A 19,738-nucleotide genomic window follows, 5' to 3' on the forward strand; every position below is an offset into this window, starting at 1 on the left:
GAGTCCTTGTCCCCTGGAGGGGAGTCTCTCCAGGGTTTTGTTTCGGTGGGCTCACCCCCTAGCCTCAAAGGGGGTGACTCCCCCAGGGTAGAAGGGACGATCACGCTACCTTGGAAGTTTCCGGGCAGGTATCAAATCTTCTGTAGTTTGTGGGATTGCTGCTTGTGAGTCAGTGGTAATAGTTGAAATCATGATCTTCCTTGCCAGCGTTTCCTTTTGATTTGTTATTGATCATCCATGCCTTCACTTGAGCAAAGCAGCTGGGAAGGGCAGTATCTGTGTCTTTGCTGTTTAACATTTTAAAAATTAATGGTCTATAGTTGTTGCAGGTGAGGCTGTGTCACTTGTGGTATATGCTAAAGAACAGAGGTGATGAGCTTGATCCTTGTGGTACTCCACAGGTTATGTTTCGTAAGTTTGACTTGTAGGGCACAGTACCCCAGATACAATTTTGAGGTGGGAATATTGTATTCCCTATTTTTTGCAGTTGGGAGTAAAACTATTTTTAGGGATTAAACGTAGTTCCGAAAGTGGGTCGTTTTTGGGGAGAGTTAAAAAAAAAAAAAAGCTTTATAATTATAATTGGTTATTTATAATGCGCTCAATACCCATAGGTTTCTAAGCACAGACCCGGGGATCGAACCTGTGTTGCTCTGTGTCATCTGGCTTCCAAGACAAGCACGTTGCCACTGAGCTATCCTCCCAAGACCTCCTAGATGTCATTTTTACTCTATACTTACTTGCAGCTAGCAGTGTATGTACATAAAAAGATGCCTGCTTACCTAAAGTTCCTCTTTAGTCAATATGCAAGCTTCTTCCTGTGGCACTGCTCTGCGGGCACCCCGGTTCCAACCGTTGTTGCAGAGTTGTGTGAGTGAAAGCAGGGGGCAGGCTCCTGTGTGCCTGTTTGTTTTGTTGGGACGATTTGTACTCCCCGTTTTCCCTAGTTTCATTTGAAAGTATTTGCCTATTTTTAGGGGCTAGCCTCTTATGGGGCCTGGGGCCGCAATACCTTCAACTCTCGCTTCCCAAATATCTTCCTTCTCGAGCTCTTCGCTCATTCGCCTCCAACTCCCTCAGGGTCCGTCGCTTCTCCAAGCAACGAGTTGGTGGTAGATCTCTCTCCTCGGCAGGGGCCTCCCTCTTGAACAGCCTTCCTGCCCCCCTGAAACTTGAGGAGAACCATCTCCGGTTCCGGAAGCACCTCAAAACCTTCCTCTTTGCTTCTGCTTTTTCTCCCCCTCTCCCCTGCTAAATTCCAGAGTGAAACTGCACTGGCTACCTGACCACCCTTGTGATCTTGGGCCCAGGCCACAACATTTGCACACCTGCACTGCCTCCCTGGCAACCCCTGCACTTGGGAACTGTATTCTGTATCCCTACAGTCCCACTCCAGCACTTACGTCTGCTCTTATCTTGCATTTGCCACCATCCGGCCGTTATTTATCCTAATATTCTACTATCCCATGTACTGCACTTTCCCCTCTCCCATGTACTGCACTTTTCCCCCCTCATCTCCCCCTCGCACTTTTCCCCTTCCCATGCACTTGCGTGATCTGATTGACACCTGGCCTAGTAAGATCGTTATCTGTCTTCCCTCTGTTCCCCCTCCCTTGCCTCGTCGCGCCTCGAAACACCTGTGTATAGGCGTGTTATAAACACCATATCATATCATATCATATCTGTCGAGCTGATAGGATGGTCGCCAGGTGGTGTCTTTTCTGGTCGTAAGGAAGGTCCTCCTTTAATCTATGCGCAGATTGGACTTGCCTCCATCCTGATAGTGGTGGTCTTCTTAGTGGACATATCTTTGTAAAAAATGGTTACTGCAATCCAACCTGTGTTCTTCTGAACCTCGCAGATATGTTTCCGTAAACCTACATTAGTGTTTGTCTTTCTTCCCAAAGGTAGTTTCAGAGTTCCTTCCATTTCAACCCTTCCATGGCAGCAGAAGGGTAGTTGATATTTAAATGGGGCAAAATATATCAGAAAATCGAAAAGAAACTTGTGTAAATTATGGGTCTATTCACAGCAGTTTCCCAGCTTCAAAGCAATTGGCTAGTATAAGGATAGTCTTGTAGGTTTTCTGGTAATATTTCAGTGCAGGAGACTGACTCAGAGTTGCATGTGCCTGGGAAAGGGTGTCTATTGCCGCTCTACTAAGCAACATTCCAAAGGTTTATAGGGCAGATGCCGAGACGTTTTATGCAAGAGCAGATATTCCGGTTCAGCAAGCTTCCTTGAAAAGTGTTTGGTTAGAGAGTGTGTAAAGGAGTCTTCATCTGCCTCAATTGTATTTGTTATTTTGTTTTCTTTTATATCCTTCTTCCCTGAGAGGGTGGGCTTGCTATTCTATTCATGTGTTTATAAATTACAATGAATGTACCATAACGGTGAATGACCGGGTACTAGCTAGTAATCCTAGTACTCCTTCTTGGTACACGTGGATGTGAATTAATTGAAGACCCTTATATAGTCAAGTAGTAATCAAAGGGTTGAGAACTCGTCTGTCATACCGAATGCAAAGAAGAAAATACTCAAAATGACGGTACAAGGCATTCTGATAATCCACAGAAACGTGGCTTCTGTAGAGACAGTTTAACCTTTGCAAATTGTATAAAATGTGTTGATTATTCATGCCTATAAAGTGCCTTGTTTTGAGTTACTCCCCTATAGGTTTCCTTGTTTTAATGTTTTTAATTGCCTTCACAGTTTACGAAATTATTTAAATCCCCACTGGTGTGCTTTGGAGGTTTATATTGGGAAAGAAATCAAACGCCAGTAAAGCCAGATGGTCAAAAGAATCTTATTTAGTGTTTTTCTTTTTTTAAATGCAGTTATCTTCTCTCTCTCTCCCATAGGCGTTCATATTCAAAAGTTAGTAACTTATACTTGTACTATATCTAATTCAAGTAAACTAACAGTGGTGAATATTTACTTCTCTGCAGGTGCATCCATGCTTTATCGGGCCGTCATGCCAAAAGCCGGACTACTCCCCCAGGCAGTGAACTGTCAAGAAGCCCGATCCATGGCCACATTAAATCAAATGCACCGCAAAGGCAGGCCAAAGGCTGCACCCCCAAAGCTTGGCCCTACCTCTGGTTGTCCCCAGCTGAAGGGAGTAGTGCTGAAAACCATGATCCGCAAACCGAAGAAACCAAACTCTGCCAACCGCAAATGCGCCAGAGTGCGACTCAGCAATGGAAAGGAAGTGGTGTGCTTCATTCCTGGCGAGGGCCACAACCTACAGGAGCACAACATTGTTTTGGTGGAGGGAGGTCGGACGCAGGACCTCCCTGGGGTCAAGCTGAAGGTTGTGCGAGGGAAGTATGACTGTGCCCATGTGCAGAAAAAGAAGTGATGGCGGATGTCCCAGTGTCCCTGAGATTGAGCAGTGGAGGACGATCTCTTCGGGAGGACTACAAGGTCATTCCCGAACCACTGCATGGATTGTTCAGGGAGGACTCTCAGAACAATCGTGGACACATTCTGCAAACATCGTTTCAGACATGTGACCATTTATGAATAATTTCCCAGCCATGCCGGTTCTTATTGTCTGCTTCTTTCCCACAGCTTCTGAGTTCTTGGAGGAAGCTCATATATAGTAAAGTCTGTTTCCCGATAATGTGCATTGTCTCTTATTCTCAAGAGTTCGAACCACATGTTGGAAGCAAAGCCTTTGAATAAAACCCTTAAGAATGATGCATTTTGCGTGGATGTTTCTTAACCTTTTAACATTTTGCTCTAAACCTGTCCCTTGACACCCTTTTCCTCTCTGTCCTGTTAGCTCATTTGTACCTTTTTTGTTTTCCCTCCCCATCAATTTTCTGTTCTTTTTGCTCCAATCCTCTACCCCGCCAGTCATCCCATGGCAATACTGCGGCACCCTCCCATCTCTTCCTCATCCATAATGTACATCCTCATCCCATCTTTTCACCTTTATCCTGACTCGCCCAACTCTTCACTCTCTGCTTGCACGCCTATCAAAAAATGTTCACTTCTCTCCCGCCCCACCCTTTTTTCTCGCCCAGCTGTTTTGAATTCCTTTCTGTCATCGCTCAATTTTCTTTCTTCCAATCTCGCCATGTTATCTTTCTCTGCCAGTTTCGCCACTAACTCCTGCCTGATGTTTCTCGCTCTTCCTCTCTGATTTCCTCTTTTACCTTTCACTTTTCAACTCTCACCTTCCCTGCCATATTTCTCTTGTTTTCCGATCTCTCCAATGTCCCCATTCCTTCCCTCACCCCTCTCTCCAGATCCACTTATAAATCTCCCTTTCTGCACCTAGTCCCATAAACTTTTATCTTCCATGTCTCCTCTCTACCAACAGTCTCTGCCCGATCTCCATTTCTAAATGTTCTACTTAACTCGTTTTTTTCTTTATTCTATTTCTTCCCTCTTGCCACTCTCATTTCCTAACCCTTCACTGTTTTCTGTCATGCTGTTACAGTCCTCCATTTTCCTTTCTCTTTCTTGATGCCTGTTAGTATTTTCTCAGTTTCCATGTAAATGAAGCAAGTCCTCGATGTAAATGGAGAATCTCCTTGCAAATGTCACCTTCTGTTCTGCATCATGGAGCGGGGACCAATACGTGAGATGCTGGACTATGGCTCTGCCAGGATAGCTCGTTATTTCTCTTTCAGAACTTTCTCATGTGCAAGCCAGCCAATCGGTCCATTTTGTAGACTGTGTTATGAACCCTTTTTGAATGCTGCCCTCAAACGTTTAGCCCACTCCCCCATCTCATTTATTATGGCCATGCCCCTGTGAGCATAAGTCTGACAATCTGATCATTCTGTTAGCTCCTTCCTTGTGGAAGGCAAACCTCTGGCTTGGCTTTCCTGGACCTACTTTCGATTATGGTACACTGTAGCTGGTTTGGAAAGAAAAGGGTGGTTCATCCAATCCATATTTAAATCTAATTTTGTTGCAAGCCTGAAAAGGCCATCCCTCAAATACCAGCCACCTGACCAAACCTTGCTCAGTGTCAAAACCATCCAAAGATGGACAGCTAAATAGAGTGCCAATTCTGGCCAGTCAAGGATGCAATAAAACACTTCATTTAAATGCATAAATCTGATTAGTATTTGAAGGAGGACAAATAATTGGTAGACGTTAGTCACTGATTTCCCTTTTCAGAATAAGTGGCAGTGCTTGTCAACATGCATGCCGGTCACCAAAATATGATGCCTTGTAACCCTAAATGCTTTCATGACTAATGCCTGTACCCCCAATTGAGCTTATCCAGTGCATGTTGCTGAAATAATGTCCCGTTGTCTCCTGTTTCTCTTATTCTTATGCTTGTTACTAATTGGTATTGCTTCAATCTAGAGCCTGCCAACTGAAGTCTTGTACTGTTTCTTTCCTGGTCTGATGATGTTATTTCATAATTAATTAATGAGTTGGCCTTAGCCTAATATCTGTACCGGATGGGTGAACAAGCCTGTCCCTGTTGCCCTCTTGTAGTCCCTTTGCCTGTCACATATTGGAAAATAACGGCTTGTGTTGCCTTGACAATTGTATCTGGATTCCCAGCTCTTGTGATGTAAAAGCCTGCTTCTTTCCACCCACCTTGTGCTGAGAGAAGGGCATGCGGTCCACTAAGTCTACCCTCGTGCTTTGGAAGCATTCCAAGTACACTTTGTACACACTTACACTAATAATCGATACATAAAATAAAAGACATAGACATAGGCACAGACAATAAAGACGCAACAGCTTGGCTTTGTTCACTTGTGGGGTAAGCACCCAGATCCAACAGGGCTTCCCTTCAATTACAAACCAGCCTGGCCTTGCTATCAACCCCTTGCACCTCATAGCATTAGGACCCGTAACCATAGGCATGTGATCTTCGTATACCCATTTATTTGGGTTGCTCCTCACCCATTCCACTGCTTGGTGCAACCAGCTGACTCCCCTGCTGCCAACACAGTCAACCTCACCAGTATTGGTGCCTCCATAGCCCAACGACAACCTAAATAACATGGAGTAGCCCTGCACTGCTGACCTTGCAAATCGAAAAAGAATGCACCATACCACTTTCAGACAAACTTTCCTTATTCTCTGCATTCAAAGCGCATACAAGAAATACCCAAAGTAGGGGTAGTTTTTTGCTCAGTGTCTAATCGAAGCATCTGTCAAAAATACCCTTTTGAAATACGGCTGAAAAAGAGAGAACAGTAGTTTATAGATTTGATTAATCTGTGTCACTCCTAAAGTGTACAGCCAGGGGAAAATTCTCCTCCGCCCAAAACCCCTAAATGTGTAGTGGGCTTTGGAGGGATGGATAAGAGGCAATTTACATGGGTTCACCTAGCTGCCATCATCCCCACCTCCCGCAATAGTACAGCCCTTATTTAGTAGACACTCAATGTGATAGAATGTGCACCCATGGCCAATTCATGCTATGCAAATACACTGGTATCATAACCTTGCTCGACTGTGGGTGTACCTGCAGTTAGTGTGTGCACAAGCAAGCGACTCTAGCAGCTAGCCTGCATGCCGAAACACATCCTGTGATATATAGAAATTTGGTGACAACAATTAAATACCCTATTCTCCACAATTACACTCTCCAGCACCTCAACATAAACAAATTCCTTTCCCTCCCACCAGAGGCGTAGCTAGGATTGTCTAACAAGTGGGGCCTGAAGCTAATGTAGTTAGGCCCACCGCAGTGACATTAACATCTGTAAATGTCCACACAGCACTTACAGATTTTGGGTGGGCCTTGCCTGCTCGGGCCCTTCTCTGTCTTTGCCTCTGCCTCCCACACTATCTTGAATGTTACTGGAAGGAAAAAGTGTCATTGGTCACACAATGGCACAGCAAGAAATTACAACAGATCTCCTTGATGTCCTGGCTACTGGGTTTATGTGGCCACCGAGTTCTGCTCCTCCAATTTTAACACCCCACACATTTAGAAATGTACGATATTCATTCTTAACTGAGGCTGAAATCTTTTCCATTGTAAAGATGTGGCAAAATGTAGTCCATAGGGGTTTATTCGCTTGATGTCCAAGACTGCTCCAATGTGTGTTTGGCTGCAATAAAAGGATGGGTATTAAGCTTACCTGCAGTTGGTGAAAGGGTAATAGTCCCATAATAATTTGGGTACCTTGTAGGGCAGTTCTAGGTCCACTGTTGGGGAAATAGTTCTCTTTTGGCAACTTTGCCTCCATAGTGTCTATGCACCCCCAATCTTTTTGCTTTGTTTTTTAACCTGTTCTGATGTTTGTTTTGACGGGAGGTAAATCCATCGGCTCTACTTCCCCTGCCTTTGGCCCATTTGTTATTGGGACACTGTTCAGTCCTTCAGACTATCAGTACTTGTAAATTGTTTTACACTTTTGTAACTTCTTAACATTTCACACAGCATCTTGTAATGCATTGCAATGGGTATACCTTTTGTATCACCCTGGCCTTTTACACTTTTTTGATTACTTTTTTATGTGCTGTGGTGAATCTAGCGATGTCTACACCTTCCAGCAGAAACCCTCTTTCCATGTGGCTAGGGAAGGACAGCCGCTTCCTAATCCTGACCTTGGGGTAGTTGCCCAAGGGAGGATCACACGAGGGATGGTAACCCTCATGAGATCAAAGGAGACTCACTAGCAGGAACCTGGTACCCCCCCCCCCTTCCATTCAGGCTATGGCACAGACTCTATAAATACCCTAACACATATGGCCTACTGCAACATAGAACAAATCCAGCCACTTGGAGAAAACTCTAAGGCTTGAGCGCTGCAGAGAAGCGCTGTAATTTAGTGAGTCCAGGCAGTGGCGCGCTCTTTAAAAAGACTCTGAGAGGGAAGGTATGCTACTGAGGTGCCGTAGGCAGGCGAAGATGCCAATCAATGTAGAAGTCACAGCAGGGACTGCAGAGTGAAGAGGACGGCTTCCACGGCAGAGCGCTGACCGCTGGGAGAACGGGAGACTGTGAGGGATGCTAGAGCAACATCGGTGAGCCCAATAGGGTAGTTTGGGACTCCGGGGCATGCCGAAGCGTTTGCCGCACACCGTTAACAAGCTGGGTGAATGTCAGCAGGAGAGCTAAAATACAGATACAGCTAAAAGGAATAACGTACATGAATGCAAGGTTGTCGTGGACCCAAGAGATAAATGAGAAGAGAAAGTTTGTGAACTGTTTTGATTTTGAAAGAAACTGGACAGTTGAATAATGATGAAAATACTGTGAGTCTAGAACCCGCACCCAAAGTGTAAAAGAGTCCTGGCAGGAGAGTATACCACGCAGAGTAAATGTCTGTGAACATTTGGGAACTTCAGGGTAAGGGATCAGTACCACTGGGGAAATAAATTGTGTTTCTGAACTATGAAAGCCTTTTCTCTTGTTGGAATAAAGTAAAAGCCATGGCAGGAGAGTATACCAGGCAGAGTAATTCCGAGTTTACGATCCGCACCCAAAGAGAAAGGGAACTTTGAGAATTAACAAGAGGGAAGTAACCTCTTGAGAATTTGGGACCTCTAGGGGAAGGGAGCCATATCCCTGGGAAATAAACTGTAAAGGCAAGGAGCAATGGAGGCCCCCTTGAGTGTAAGGAATGCTGGGGAACGGATCCATACCACCTGGACTGGAAAAGTGTACATCTTTGAGGGAAAGAAATGTGCTTGTGCTGAGAAACTCGGGTGGGGGTAGGAGGGAGTTGTGATACATTTGTGTGTAAAGCAGTTATATGTTTACCATTGTGTTATTTCTTGAGTGCACAGTCGCGTTTACTGCATATGGCTACTAAATGTGGCTAGTGCCCTAAAATGTCCATGCCACAAGACTTTCACTTGTTCTTTGGCCATATTGTTGTTTGACCTTCTTCCTACCTTGCCAGGTCAGGAAATCCCATATGAGGTCAGCTTTTGCTTTCTGTTTGATTGGTGCACATCCTTACGATTGGCCGGCTAGATTTTGATTTTTAAAATCATTTCATATGTTACACCAATATGGAGAGATTCTTTTCGACTTGAAATTAATCCTAGGCAGACCCTCCATTTGATGCAGAGCAGCGATGAGTGCCAGAAGACAGGAACTATTTAAGTGAGTTTGCCAATCCTTGATAACAAAATGTATTTACTAATGGTAGATGTTTCGTATGTGTTTTAGGGTCTGATTCATTATTAGTTGGGTTGTATGTTGTTTTTATAGGTTGTACAAATGTTTTGCAGGTTGCCAAGCTCTAAAATTGTCTGATTCTACAAGGAGAGGGGTGCATTAGTGGCCAAGAATGTATATGCCCTGATGAAGTCCAAATTTTAAATGTTTGGAAAGAATCTCTGTAACTGTACCTGATTGGATGGCTGAAACACAGATTTGTCAACAGATAAGATGGGTTGAGAGACTTGTGGATGTTCTTGTACATTCAGATTGAGGGTACATGTTATAGTGCAGAGTATTAGATGCTCCTAAAATTGTATTCGGTTTCAAGGTTAACGATCATTCGTGGGAAGAATTATTTCAGTTGTTGTTTACTAGTATACTCGATTTGTTGAGAAGAAAAGGTGTTGTTGTGCACTTTAAAATGACCGGGTACGTATCTTATTTTTGTGATTTTATTGAAATCTTATGTGAAAAACATTTTGTAATGAATAAAAAGTGATTACACTATAAATTCTGTTTGGAGACTCTGATATACTTTACTTAATTAGCAATAGAATCACAGAGTTGCTAGGTGCTTGGTATTGTCTATTGGAACATTTCGGTGGTGAGGAGCAAAGTTTCCGGGGTCCTCTTTGTTGGAACAGGGAAATCCAACCTCCAGAGATACACCCTCCCACTCCTCCAGTTGACAATCAAGTCAACTGGGAAAAACTGAGTAAGGGGGCAATTAAATGCACTGCATTTGTCTCCCCCTTCCTCAATAGGTTCACATTGAGAACAAGTCTCTTTGTATCCTTCCATTTCACTGCCTTTTGGCCATCAAACCTGGGTAGTACCATCTGAAAGATAAGAACATGTTTTGATTACCTGCTAACTTAGGTACTTGTCTTCCTTTGAACAATTACCAACCCAAGTAACGTACCTTCCACAGATAGATCTCGGGAAAAGCAGTGTGGCTCCAGTGACATTTGGGCACAAGGCCACTGTTAGAATGGATTTCTAAACCCTGGGCTGGTGGACAGATGTTAAGAAGGCCACCATTGTTATGGTGAACAGGGGACACTTTCCGGAGTATAGCCAAACCAATCAAGGTAGCATGGAAAGTGGTCAACGCCAAGTCTCGGGAGAGGTGGTTGGGGTCAGGGGCTCACAATAAGTCCACACAGTGAAATACACAAGGATTACACTTAGTAAGTATCAAAAGTACTATATTTCTTATAGGCTCAAAAACACAATATGAAAAATAACTTGGAACAGGTAATGTTATCACACAATACTAATAATATAAAACATATAGTCACAGCAGTGTAATTAATTCAACCTCCCTTCCCCCCACCTCCAAATACCTGGAAGGGAAGTAATTAGCAATTGCTGCAACAGTCCACAGGAATAGGAACCCTAACTTGTAAAATCCAACTCTGAGTTGAATGGGGCCTTGTGCCCAAAATATCACAAAGTTTCCAGATAAGTTTAGGAGTTGGGAAAAAGCGAGGCAAATGTTCCTGGGGATTGGTCCAGAAGATGGTTAAATGAGTTTACTAGTTTAATAACTTTTAGAGGCCTTTTGCAACAAGTATTGACAAAGCTAGTAGTTGTAAAATATGTCCTAGTTCTTCACAAAGTTATAAAGGGTGGGGATGGGGGTACCAGTAATTATTGTTACTACCCGCCACCTGTACTCCGAATTTCCCCTAGACTTGGCAGGTCGGATGGGGGTTGCTGAGGGTTGGTTTTCCGGTTGAAGATGCCAAGGAGCTCTGGGTGCAAGAGAAGTTCTGGTAGGGTCCAGGAGAGATAAACAACCCTTTTCCATGGAGCAACACAGCAGGTACTGATGCAGGATTCTTCAGACACTCGGCTAGATGGAGGGAAGGCTGGTCCTAGCGTTGGTCACCGATGCATGACGACAGCAGACAACCGATGTTGTGTTCGAAGCAAGCCTTCTATCTCAGGATTCGTTGATGTTGGGGAGCAAGGACAGCCAACCTGCTGGGTGAGTGACAGCTAGACTGTACTGAATGGAAGAGAATTTAATAAAAGGCGAGTCTTTTGGCTTGGAAAGCAGAGTCGACCACTGGACAAAGGAACCAAAGAAGAGCTTGAAGAGGACACCTGCTGCAACTCCTGGTCCGTTGGTTTGCCCGGTGAAGCCCTGCTGCAGTGACTACTTGCCAAGTTTGCATTGACAGAGAAGCCCTGCAAGGACGACTTCTCCCTTTTGAGTTGGTGGGACAAATCAACTCCCAAGTAAGCCACCTAGACACCCATCTCGGAGCTGGTTGAATTTCCTCAGAGTTGCTGCGGGAAACCGTAGAGCCAGTGAGAGGGACACCAGATTGTGTGCGTTGCTTGTAAGCTGGCCTAAAGCTTTTGGAAGATCCTCCGGACTCCCACGAAGCAGAACTGACCAAGCCTTACCCCCCTCAGTGAGTGCGGGACCTCAGATGTGAGGAAAGTCCACCTTGACCGCCAGAAACCACGCTTATTGCTATTTGCTGTAGTGCAAGGAGCAGAAACGCGAAACAGCCACTGAAAGTAAAGTTTGCCGGTTCCCAGTTTTGACAGTACCGGTCTGGTGCAGGAGTCCCCCGACGTCCTCCCTCTTGTCCCCACGACTGAGGCCCAGGAACAGTGAGACCTGCAGAGCTGCACAGGAACAGAAGTCATCAGCTGAATCTTTTTTTCTTTACCAAGGTACTGTAAAACAAATCTAAGAGAATGTACCTTTTACTGTAGAAGTGCTTGTAACTTCCACAACTCACAAGTCTAATCAGCTTGTGGCCCTACATTTGATTCTTCTTTTCTTCAAAGACTCCTAAGAACTTGTGCGAAGACTTTTCCATTACTTACCAGAAGTGCTTGATCCTATCCAAGACTTTTGCTCATTGACTTTGGCTTAGCCTATTGAATTGAATGACTCTTCTAGTGAACTCTAAAAGTATTTGCCCTGCTTATGAATATTTGTGATGTTTTGTGTTATAATAACCTTTGCCATTTACCAACTTTTAAAGAGTATTCTGAAGGCCAACAGTAAGGTATTAATGTCCCCAGCACCCTTGTTACTGAAGTCACCTGTGGGTGTAGGTGGTGTCTGTGGGCCATCCCAAAAGGGCCTTGTCTGATTCAGAAAGTCAAAGTGTGCAGTATTGAAGTATATTGCTCCCTTCTGAGGAAGGCTTTATAACTGACTGATGAATAAATTATTAATTGTTTATGCAAGAAACCTTGAGTGTAAGAGTTTGTTTGAATACCTGTAACTGTGAATCTTTGTGTAACTCCACTACAGCTCACATACCTGGCTGCTCAACACGCTACCAAAACTGTGTAGTACAAGCCTTGTACCAAAGGTTGGGTTGCCTATACCTGTAGTCATAGATGTTTGTAGTGTTCCCACAGGGTACTGCATACAAACTTTGCCTAACAATAAGGAAAATAGGTTGCCTAAATATGGAGGAGCAATCACGTGAATATATTTAACTACAATACGAAACAAAAATCTGAACAGAGACAGCTAATGTAGACGAGCCTAAGTGAAGTATAATTCAGATGAAATCAAATCTTATCTGCAGAATGAAGAATAGATTGAAAAGGAAGAGGAGCATATGTCAACAACCCAACATGGGAATTTAAACAAGATAATACCAAAGTGAGGAGCAGAGTTTTAGTGGTGAAAAAGCTTGCATGATGCTGGATTTACCTAGTTTATAAACTTAGAATCGGCAGACTCTAGTAACTAGCAAGTATTGGCTCTGTAAATTAAATGCGGAATTAAATACAAAAACAAGATTGCGTGCAGTAAGAGAGCATTCCAGAGTAACAGGTGGAAGTGAAATAAAGCTGGGACAGACCATATTCGAAGTTGTTGGTTTGGGGGGGGGACAGATTGCTGTTTTTGTGGGATTTAATCATAAAAGGTGAGATGCCATTCAGGTTTTCACAGCAGAGAGACACAGAGAATGTTACTAATTTAAAGAATGTGTGAAAGTTGGAAATTAACAAAAATGTGATATGAGTATCCTCAGCGTAACAGTGTGTTTGAAACCCAATTGACTGATTAGGAGATGCAAGTGGAATAGTATATAGTGTGGAAAGGCACAATAACAACCTTGAGGAGCACCATAATATAGAGACCAAGTGTAATAATAAGAGGTTTTCCAAGAAACGGAGAAAGAACGATGAGAAATATATTAAGGGAAGCAGGAGAGAGCAGGGCCAGCTATCCCAAGTGAAGAATGGAGGAAATAAGCGTAGGGTGGTCCACAGTGTGAAAGGCAGCTGGCAGGTCAAGAAACACTAAAATGGAAGATAGCTTAGAATGACGAGCCTGTAGAATAGAATTGAATACTGCCAGTAACGCCATTTTAGTGGAATGACAAGACCAAACACCAGATTGTAAAGGCGAGAGTAACTTATTAGAAGTTAAGCACTTGGATATCTGAAAATTGATGATTCTTTCAAGTAATTTCGAAAGCTAAGGAAGAAGAGATATTGGACGATGGTTACTAGGCAATGACTGTCAAGATTGCGTTTCTTTAGTAATGGTATGACAGTAGCCCTTTTAAAATCAGTAGTAAAACAACCACTTGAAAGCAATATGTTAAAGAAAATCACAATGTATGAAAAGGGGCTTCCGTTGAATTAGACTGAGAAATAACTGAAATAACCTCAGAATCACAAACAGATGAGAAAGTAGGAAAAGAGCAATAATTAATACGTCGTAAAAAAAGGGCAAAATAGACCATTTAATTTTCATGTTTTACTAATTGTTTATGATTTACAGCAAACCTTTTAAAAACATAAAATACCATAAAAAGAATCCTTCTAAAAAATAAAAATAGACTTGTACGCTGGAAAAGAGGAGCGAATATCTTCACTTTCATTAATGAAATGAGACGCAAAATCATCAGGAACTAAACTTTCTTCTTTCTTTATCTATCCCCAATACCCCTTCCCTGTCTCTCTTTCTCTCCCTGTGTATCCATCCATTCAGACAGCATTTTTCCGTATCCCTCGCTCCCTTCATGTGTCCATGTTCCTTTACCTTCCTTCTCATCTTTTTTTTGCAACTCTTTCCTTTCTTCCCTCTCATCCAGAGGCTGACCGGCCCCCACAGGGGGCGCTAGAGGGACAGCCTACAATGCGGGCTGTCCCTTCTGGCCACCCCCTTCCGGTCGCTGGTCAGGCCTCTCTCCTCTTCCTCTCCTCCTCTGAAGGGGAAGAGGCGTTTCCAGGGGGACCTGGCTTCAGGTCAGGTCCCCCTGCGGACACTTATAAGGGCGGGAGCTGCTGGCCATCAGTATCTTTGCCCAGCAGCTCCCGCCCAGTGTGGATGGGTCCGATGACTGTTCAAGTGCAATGTCTGCCTTTCAGCAATTGATGGGAGAGATGGGGGTTCCCTTAGCGCCTGGGAAGACAGAGGGTCCATGTAGGGTTTTAACATTCCTTGGCATTGAGATTGACATTGTTAAAGGGACTTGCAGGTTACCAGAGGATAAAGTCAAAGGCCTAAACGCTGAGATTATGAATAATTTGTCGAAGGACAGGACCACCCTGGAAAAGATGCAGCAACTCCTGGGTAAGCTGAATTTTGCGGCCAAAGTCATCCCAGCAGGGAGGGTCTTTGCACGAAGGCTGGCCAGGGCAACAGCTGGTGTGGCTCAGAAGCAACACCACATTAGATTAAGCGCTGCCCTCAAAGAGGACTTAAAGATGTGGTGCAGATTCTTAGATAGCTTCAATGGGGTTCAGATGTGGCGAACCCCGTGGGAAACCAGCGCTGAGCTACAGATGTTTTCGGATGCTGCAGGAAGCGAAGGTTTCGGTGTGATCCTAGGGCCTGAGTGGTGTGCTCAGAAGTGGCCGCAGCAGTGGCACAAGAAGGGCAGAACAAAAAACATAATGGTCCTAGAGATGTTCCCCATTGTTGTCGCATTGTTGTTATGGCCTACAATTCTGGCCAACAAGAGGGTACGTTTTTGGTCCGACAACAATGCGGTAGTACAAGCCATTAACTTACAGTCTGCTTCTTGCCCAGCAATGTTGAGCTTGCTCAGAAAACTAGTGGAAGTGTGTTTATATCATAACATTGAATTTAGGGCTCGACATGTGCCGGGCACTTCAAATGTTGCTGCTGACGCTCTTTCTCGCTTTCAGTGGTCCAAGTTCCGGAATGCCCACCCGGAGGGCAAGCTGGAGGGAGCACAGTTCAAAAAGGAATGGTGGCAGTTGGTGGTGTGGACAGGGCACTCGCAGAGTTGAGTGAGCGCTCACTCACGCCCGGAGTAAGATGCAGATACCAGCAAGGTTATGGTAAGTTCAAGAGCGTGATTTCTTATCTACAGTGCGAAAAACAGACCGCGGAGGAACAAGTACGCACTTTTGTGGTTTGGGCACACTCAGAAGGATTGTCAAAGAGTTGGGCGGCGTCGCATCTGGCGGCGGTTGCCTTCCACTCCAAATTGGAGGGGAGAGGTGATCCCACAAAGGGGTTTTTGGTGCGCTCGGCATTGAAAGGCTGGGCCCGTTCGGAGCCAAGGTCTGAGGATGTGCGCAAACCAATTGACTTTGGGTTATTGGTGAGGTTGTTGGCCACATTACCTAGCATATGCTTTAGTGAATACGAAACGGCGCTATTCAGGTTGGCGTTCGCATGGGCCTTTTTTGGGGCCTTTAGGATTAGTGAGCTAGTTTCTGCATCTGGGAGGGCCATTGCTTTGGGTGATGTATCCCTGTTCCACAAAGACTCAGGTGAAGGGGTCAGTATATGGTTGAGGAAAAGCAAGACGGATCAGCAGGGAAAAGGTTTTCACATATGCCTACATGGGACCCCACTGGGGGATTGTTGCCCTGTGCACCTTTTCAAGAGGTTTATACAAATAAGAGCTACAAGCGCTGGCCCCCTGCTAACCCACGCCGACACTTCCCCCCCTCTCTGTATTTCAATTTCGCAAGGTGCTGACAATGGCCTTGAAGGCCTTGGGAATTCAGGGGGAGGGATGGTCCACCCATAGTTTCAGGATAGGCGCAGCTACCACTGCCTTTCAGCAGGGCATGTCTCCACGGGCGATCATGAAGGTGGGGAGGTGGGAGTCGGGCCGTTATCGATTGTATGTCCGCCCCCAGCATAATGCATCCCCTGAATAATACTAGATACAGAGGGGACTCAAGGGCGGGGCGGAGTAGTGTGTGTGTTGGATCCGGGCGGATCAAAGAATTTATGGTATGGTATGTTTTTTCCCCTTATATGATGCAGTATGGCTGATCGGCCACTCATTTGTGACACGCGCTGAAAAAAGGGCCAGGCAATGGACGATCGGCCACAACCTGGGTTTTAAGGGTACCGAGTGTGTGTGGCTGGGCACTCCTGGCATGAGGTGGCATTCCTTGCTGCCGGCAATTCACTGGCGACTCCAGTGGCGGCGGGCACCAAGGTGGTTATTGATTCATTTGGGGGGCAACGATCTGGCCAAGTTGGGTCGCGGACGCTTGCTCGCACAAATACAGGTTACTTTGCGTATAATGGTGCACGAGTTGCCAGGCACAGAAATATTCTGGTCAGAAGTCGTGAAAAGGCAAGTATGGAGAGACGCCATTTCTGTAGCCGGCATGGAGAAATCCAGAAAGCGCCTCAACCGAAGTGTTGCGAAATTGACCAAGGCAGAGGGCCTGGGGTACGTAGGGCACTGCTGTTTGAGCTCCTTGCCTTCCCATTTTGAAGCGGATGGGGTCCACCTATCTGATAAAGGCAACAATGTTTTCCTAACGGCTATATTGGGCGAGCTAAAGAGGGCAGGTTGCAGATGAATTCAATGGTGAGTATGGTAAGCTGTAATTGTCTAGTAAATTTGAAGGAGAAGCAAGGTCCTAGGGTTTGGGGGCATTGATGGCAGCGTCAGCCACCATCAAAGCGTGGAGGAGTATCGGGGCGGTCCTAGCCAATGAGGTACTTCACGCTGCAGCTGCAGCGGCTCGGGGTTGGCCGGGTTCGACCTTCCTTAGGGCTTTAGGCCAACAATCATCCTGGTCAGTGCCCCTGGTTCCTGCTGGCTGTGCCAGTGTAGCTGGAATAACCAGCAGTTTTGTCAGTTTGGCCAGTGGCTAAAGTGGTGACATGGTTCACCCGTATCTGACTGTTTGTAATGTGGCTGGGACCGTCCCAAGTTGTCTTGCTCCAAAATAAACTGTGACCTTGTGTTTTTTCCAAAGAACTTTAATACAGTTGTCTGTGTATTCATTTATTCATTTCATTGTGTTATGTTAATGACCTAAGGAAGTGGGGGTGTCCAATGGGGATCTCCCCGCTATGTCTTTACCACTTACGTTATTCTTTCATTTTCCTTTACAACTTTTCGCCCTGTGTCATTCCTTTGCTTTCGTTTTTATTCTCTTTTACTTCCGAACCCCTGTGTCCTCATACCTGATCCCAACTCAGTCGCTCAACCCACCAACCCCTAACAGCCCAGTTATTTATGGCCTCTAACTGGACGTTTGCCGAGTTTACGCAATGGAAGTCTGGCCGCACTGTCCACACAGCGAACGCCCTGCCTATCGTGTGCATGGTGCAAATGTCATTGAACGAGCTGTGCAGGCGCGTGTGTCTGGGCAGAGCGGTCTCCTCACTCCCAGGTACTAGGCGGCGCTGGAATCCGGCGTGCACGCACTTCCTGGACCCAGAGGGCTGGGCTGCCTGGCAGCCGGAGCCGCTCGTCTTCAGTGGCTGCTTGGAAAACGCAGGGCTCGGTTGTGGATCCGCTGTCGGTGGACTCGCCTGCCTAGAGGGCCGGCATCCTTCTGGGGTGCCTGAGGAGAGTCGAGCGCCGAAGCCCTGGCTGTGGCGTCTACCACAACAACCTGATTAAAGCCTCAGTCTTCCCTCAGCGACCGCTAGCAAAACATTGCCCAGCTGCCGATGTGACCCGGAAACCCAGGACAACACTGGACGGTCGTGAGTGCCATATTTGCTGTTCTTTAACACCGCGGAGAGTTTGGCGTTCTTGAATGCCCTGTTCTCAGCTTGCTGCCTTCCCTCGGAAGTGGTTAAGGCTGCGTTGCTGTGCCTGGTTGTGCCGGTGTTGCAGGTTCGCTGGGAGACAGCGGGTCGTTTGGGGGTAAAAGAGGGTAGCCAGATGTGTTTGCTGTGGCACTGGCAGACTGTGCGGAAGCAACGCGCTGGTTGCCCTGTTTGCAGGGGTGCAGCCGCCTCTTTGGCGGAAGTTTGTAACGGGTGCCAGGTTGGGCATCAGGCTACGTGAGGATTTCGGATGGGGCAGAGGTGCAGACTGTGGTTAACGCAGCAACAGGCTGTATGAGACTAGTAGAAGGACCCCAGGATTTCTTTTCTTTGTAAAAAGTCAGCACACCGTTGAACCGAAACTATTGCATTGGAGCACAGATGGGGAGAACTTCGTATGAGGAGGGACACACAGTTTATAGGTGTTTAGTTATTTGACTGCCCATGGCCATGCTGATCCCTATTAATCAAGCCTTACCATCAAACTTCGCACTCATGTGCATGCCAGTGTTTTTTAAAGCAGTCTTCTGAGAGTTAATGCCGTAATTGGAGCTGTAAACCTGATACTGGTGTCGTAACCAGGTCTGCCTTCAGCCACTCGATTTGTAAGCACTATGTGTGTCCTTCACTGCAGTCCTGTTAAAAAAATCATTAGCAAAGCCAACAGATTTGGCTTGTGTGAAAGTAGTAGGCATTTGCTAGGCACTGCTGTTAGATGCCCAGGTACTCAAGCCATTTTGCACCTGCTAACAGATAGTGGCCAAGTGGAGAAGCCAGGGTTCGTTCCCTTGTGACCCATTTCATTGTCACCAATTTGATACCACTATGGCAGTGCCTGGCAAGTGCCTTTCCCATGCCTACACAAAAGCCCAAACTGTTGGCATTGCCAGTGCTTTTTTTAAAGCGGGCACAGACTCGACTTTGTGATTTCTAGGGTGACGAGAAACATTTTGCGATTAAAAAAAATGGAATTTTTTCGATAGGGACTTCAATTCACCAAAATGCCTGGGCATAAGGTATCCTATAACATCACAGGAAGTGACACCATAGTACTTACTGTCATGACATTTGGGTCTGGTGACATCACAGGAAGTAACACCACAAAGTAAAAAAATACTGACGTAATGTACTGCTAATATGTGAACAATGAATATAATAACAAATAGTATTAAATCAGGCAAAATACTATTTTGGTCTTTAACCATTTATGAACTACAGCGCTACCTTGAGATGTAGTGGGTGCTGTCATGATATGCAAAGGGCATACCCAGGAGAACCATCAGAGATGAGGAGCATTGATGCCAGTACAGCCTCACATGGCTAGATACTGACATCCAGTTTATACATCTTAAAGCCTCATACTGGGTATATTCAAGATATTTGTAATACTGCCTCATAGGCCAGACAATGATATAATATGCTAAGCGGAGTTTCATATATCAAACTATTGCCATCTAATACAGGGACGTCATTTCATCAAAATGCCACGGGTGGCGGAAGTGACATCACACGACCCTTGACCTCTGATGACATCACAGTAAGTGATGCCATTTGACCCACCCCGAATTGACATCACGGGAAGTGGGAGAACACGACATTTCACCCCTCGTCAAAACAGG

The 19,738-nt window shown here is 45.4% G+C and overlaps 3 protein-coding genes across 6 annotated transcripts in view; 2 read left to right on the top strand and 1 right to left on the bottom strand.

Moving 5' to 3' along the window:
- MRPS12 (mitochondrial ribosomal protein S12) overlaps positions 1 to 3,704 on the top strand; it is a 156,309-nt gene extending 152,605 nt beyond the window's left edge. The window contains exon 5 of the mRNA XM_069644234.1: positions 2,949 to 3,704. Coding sequence (XP_069500335.1) covers positions 2,949 to 3,361 — 413 coding nt within the window. The 3' untranslated portion in view covers positions 3,362 to 3,704. The remainder of the gene's footprint in view (positions 1 to 2,948) is intronic.
- LOC138566665 (uncharacterized) overlaps positions 1 to 19,738 on the bottom strand; it is a 508,561-nt gene that overhangs the window by 81,998 nt on the left and 406,825 nt on the right. The gene's annotated exons all lie outside the window — the stretch shown is intronic.
- The window catches only part of ACP7 (acid phosphatase 7, tartrate resistant (putative)), a 282,088-nt gene continuing 280,048 nt past the window's right edge, over positions 17,699 to 19,738 (top strand). Inside the window, exon 1 of one of the 4 annotated variants that reach the window (XM_069644229.1) lies at positions 17,699 to 18,053. The gene's annotated coding sequence lies outside the window, so the exon portion shown is untranslated. The remainder of the gene's footprint in view (positions 18,054 to 19,738) is intronic. The other 3 variants (XM_069644231.1, XM_069644232.1, XM_069644230.1) reach the window with 3 other exon arrangements.

This window comes from Ambystoma mexicanum, chromosome 2p, assembly GCF_040938575.1.
Source record: "Ambystoma mexicanum isolate Mex_15411 chromosome 2p, UKY_AmexF1_1, whole genome shotgun sequence".
NCBI lineage: Eukaryota > Metazoa > Chordata > Amphibia > Caudata > Ambystomatidae > Ambystoma > Ambystoma mexicanum.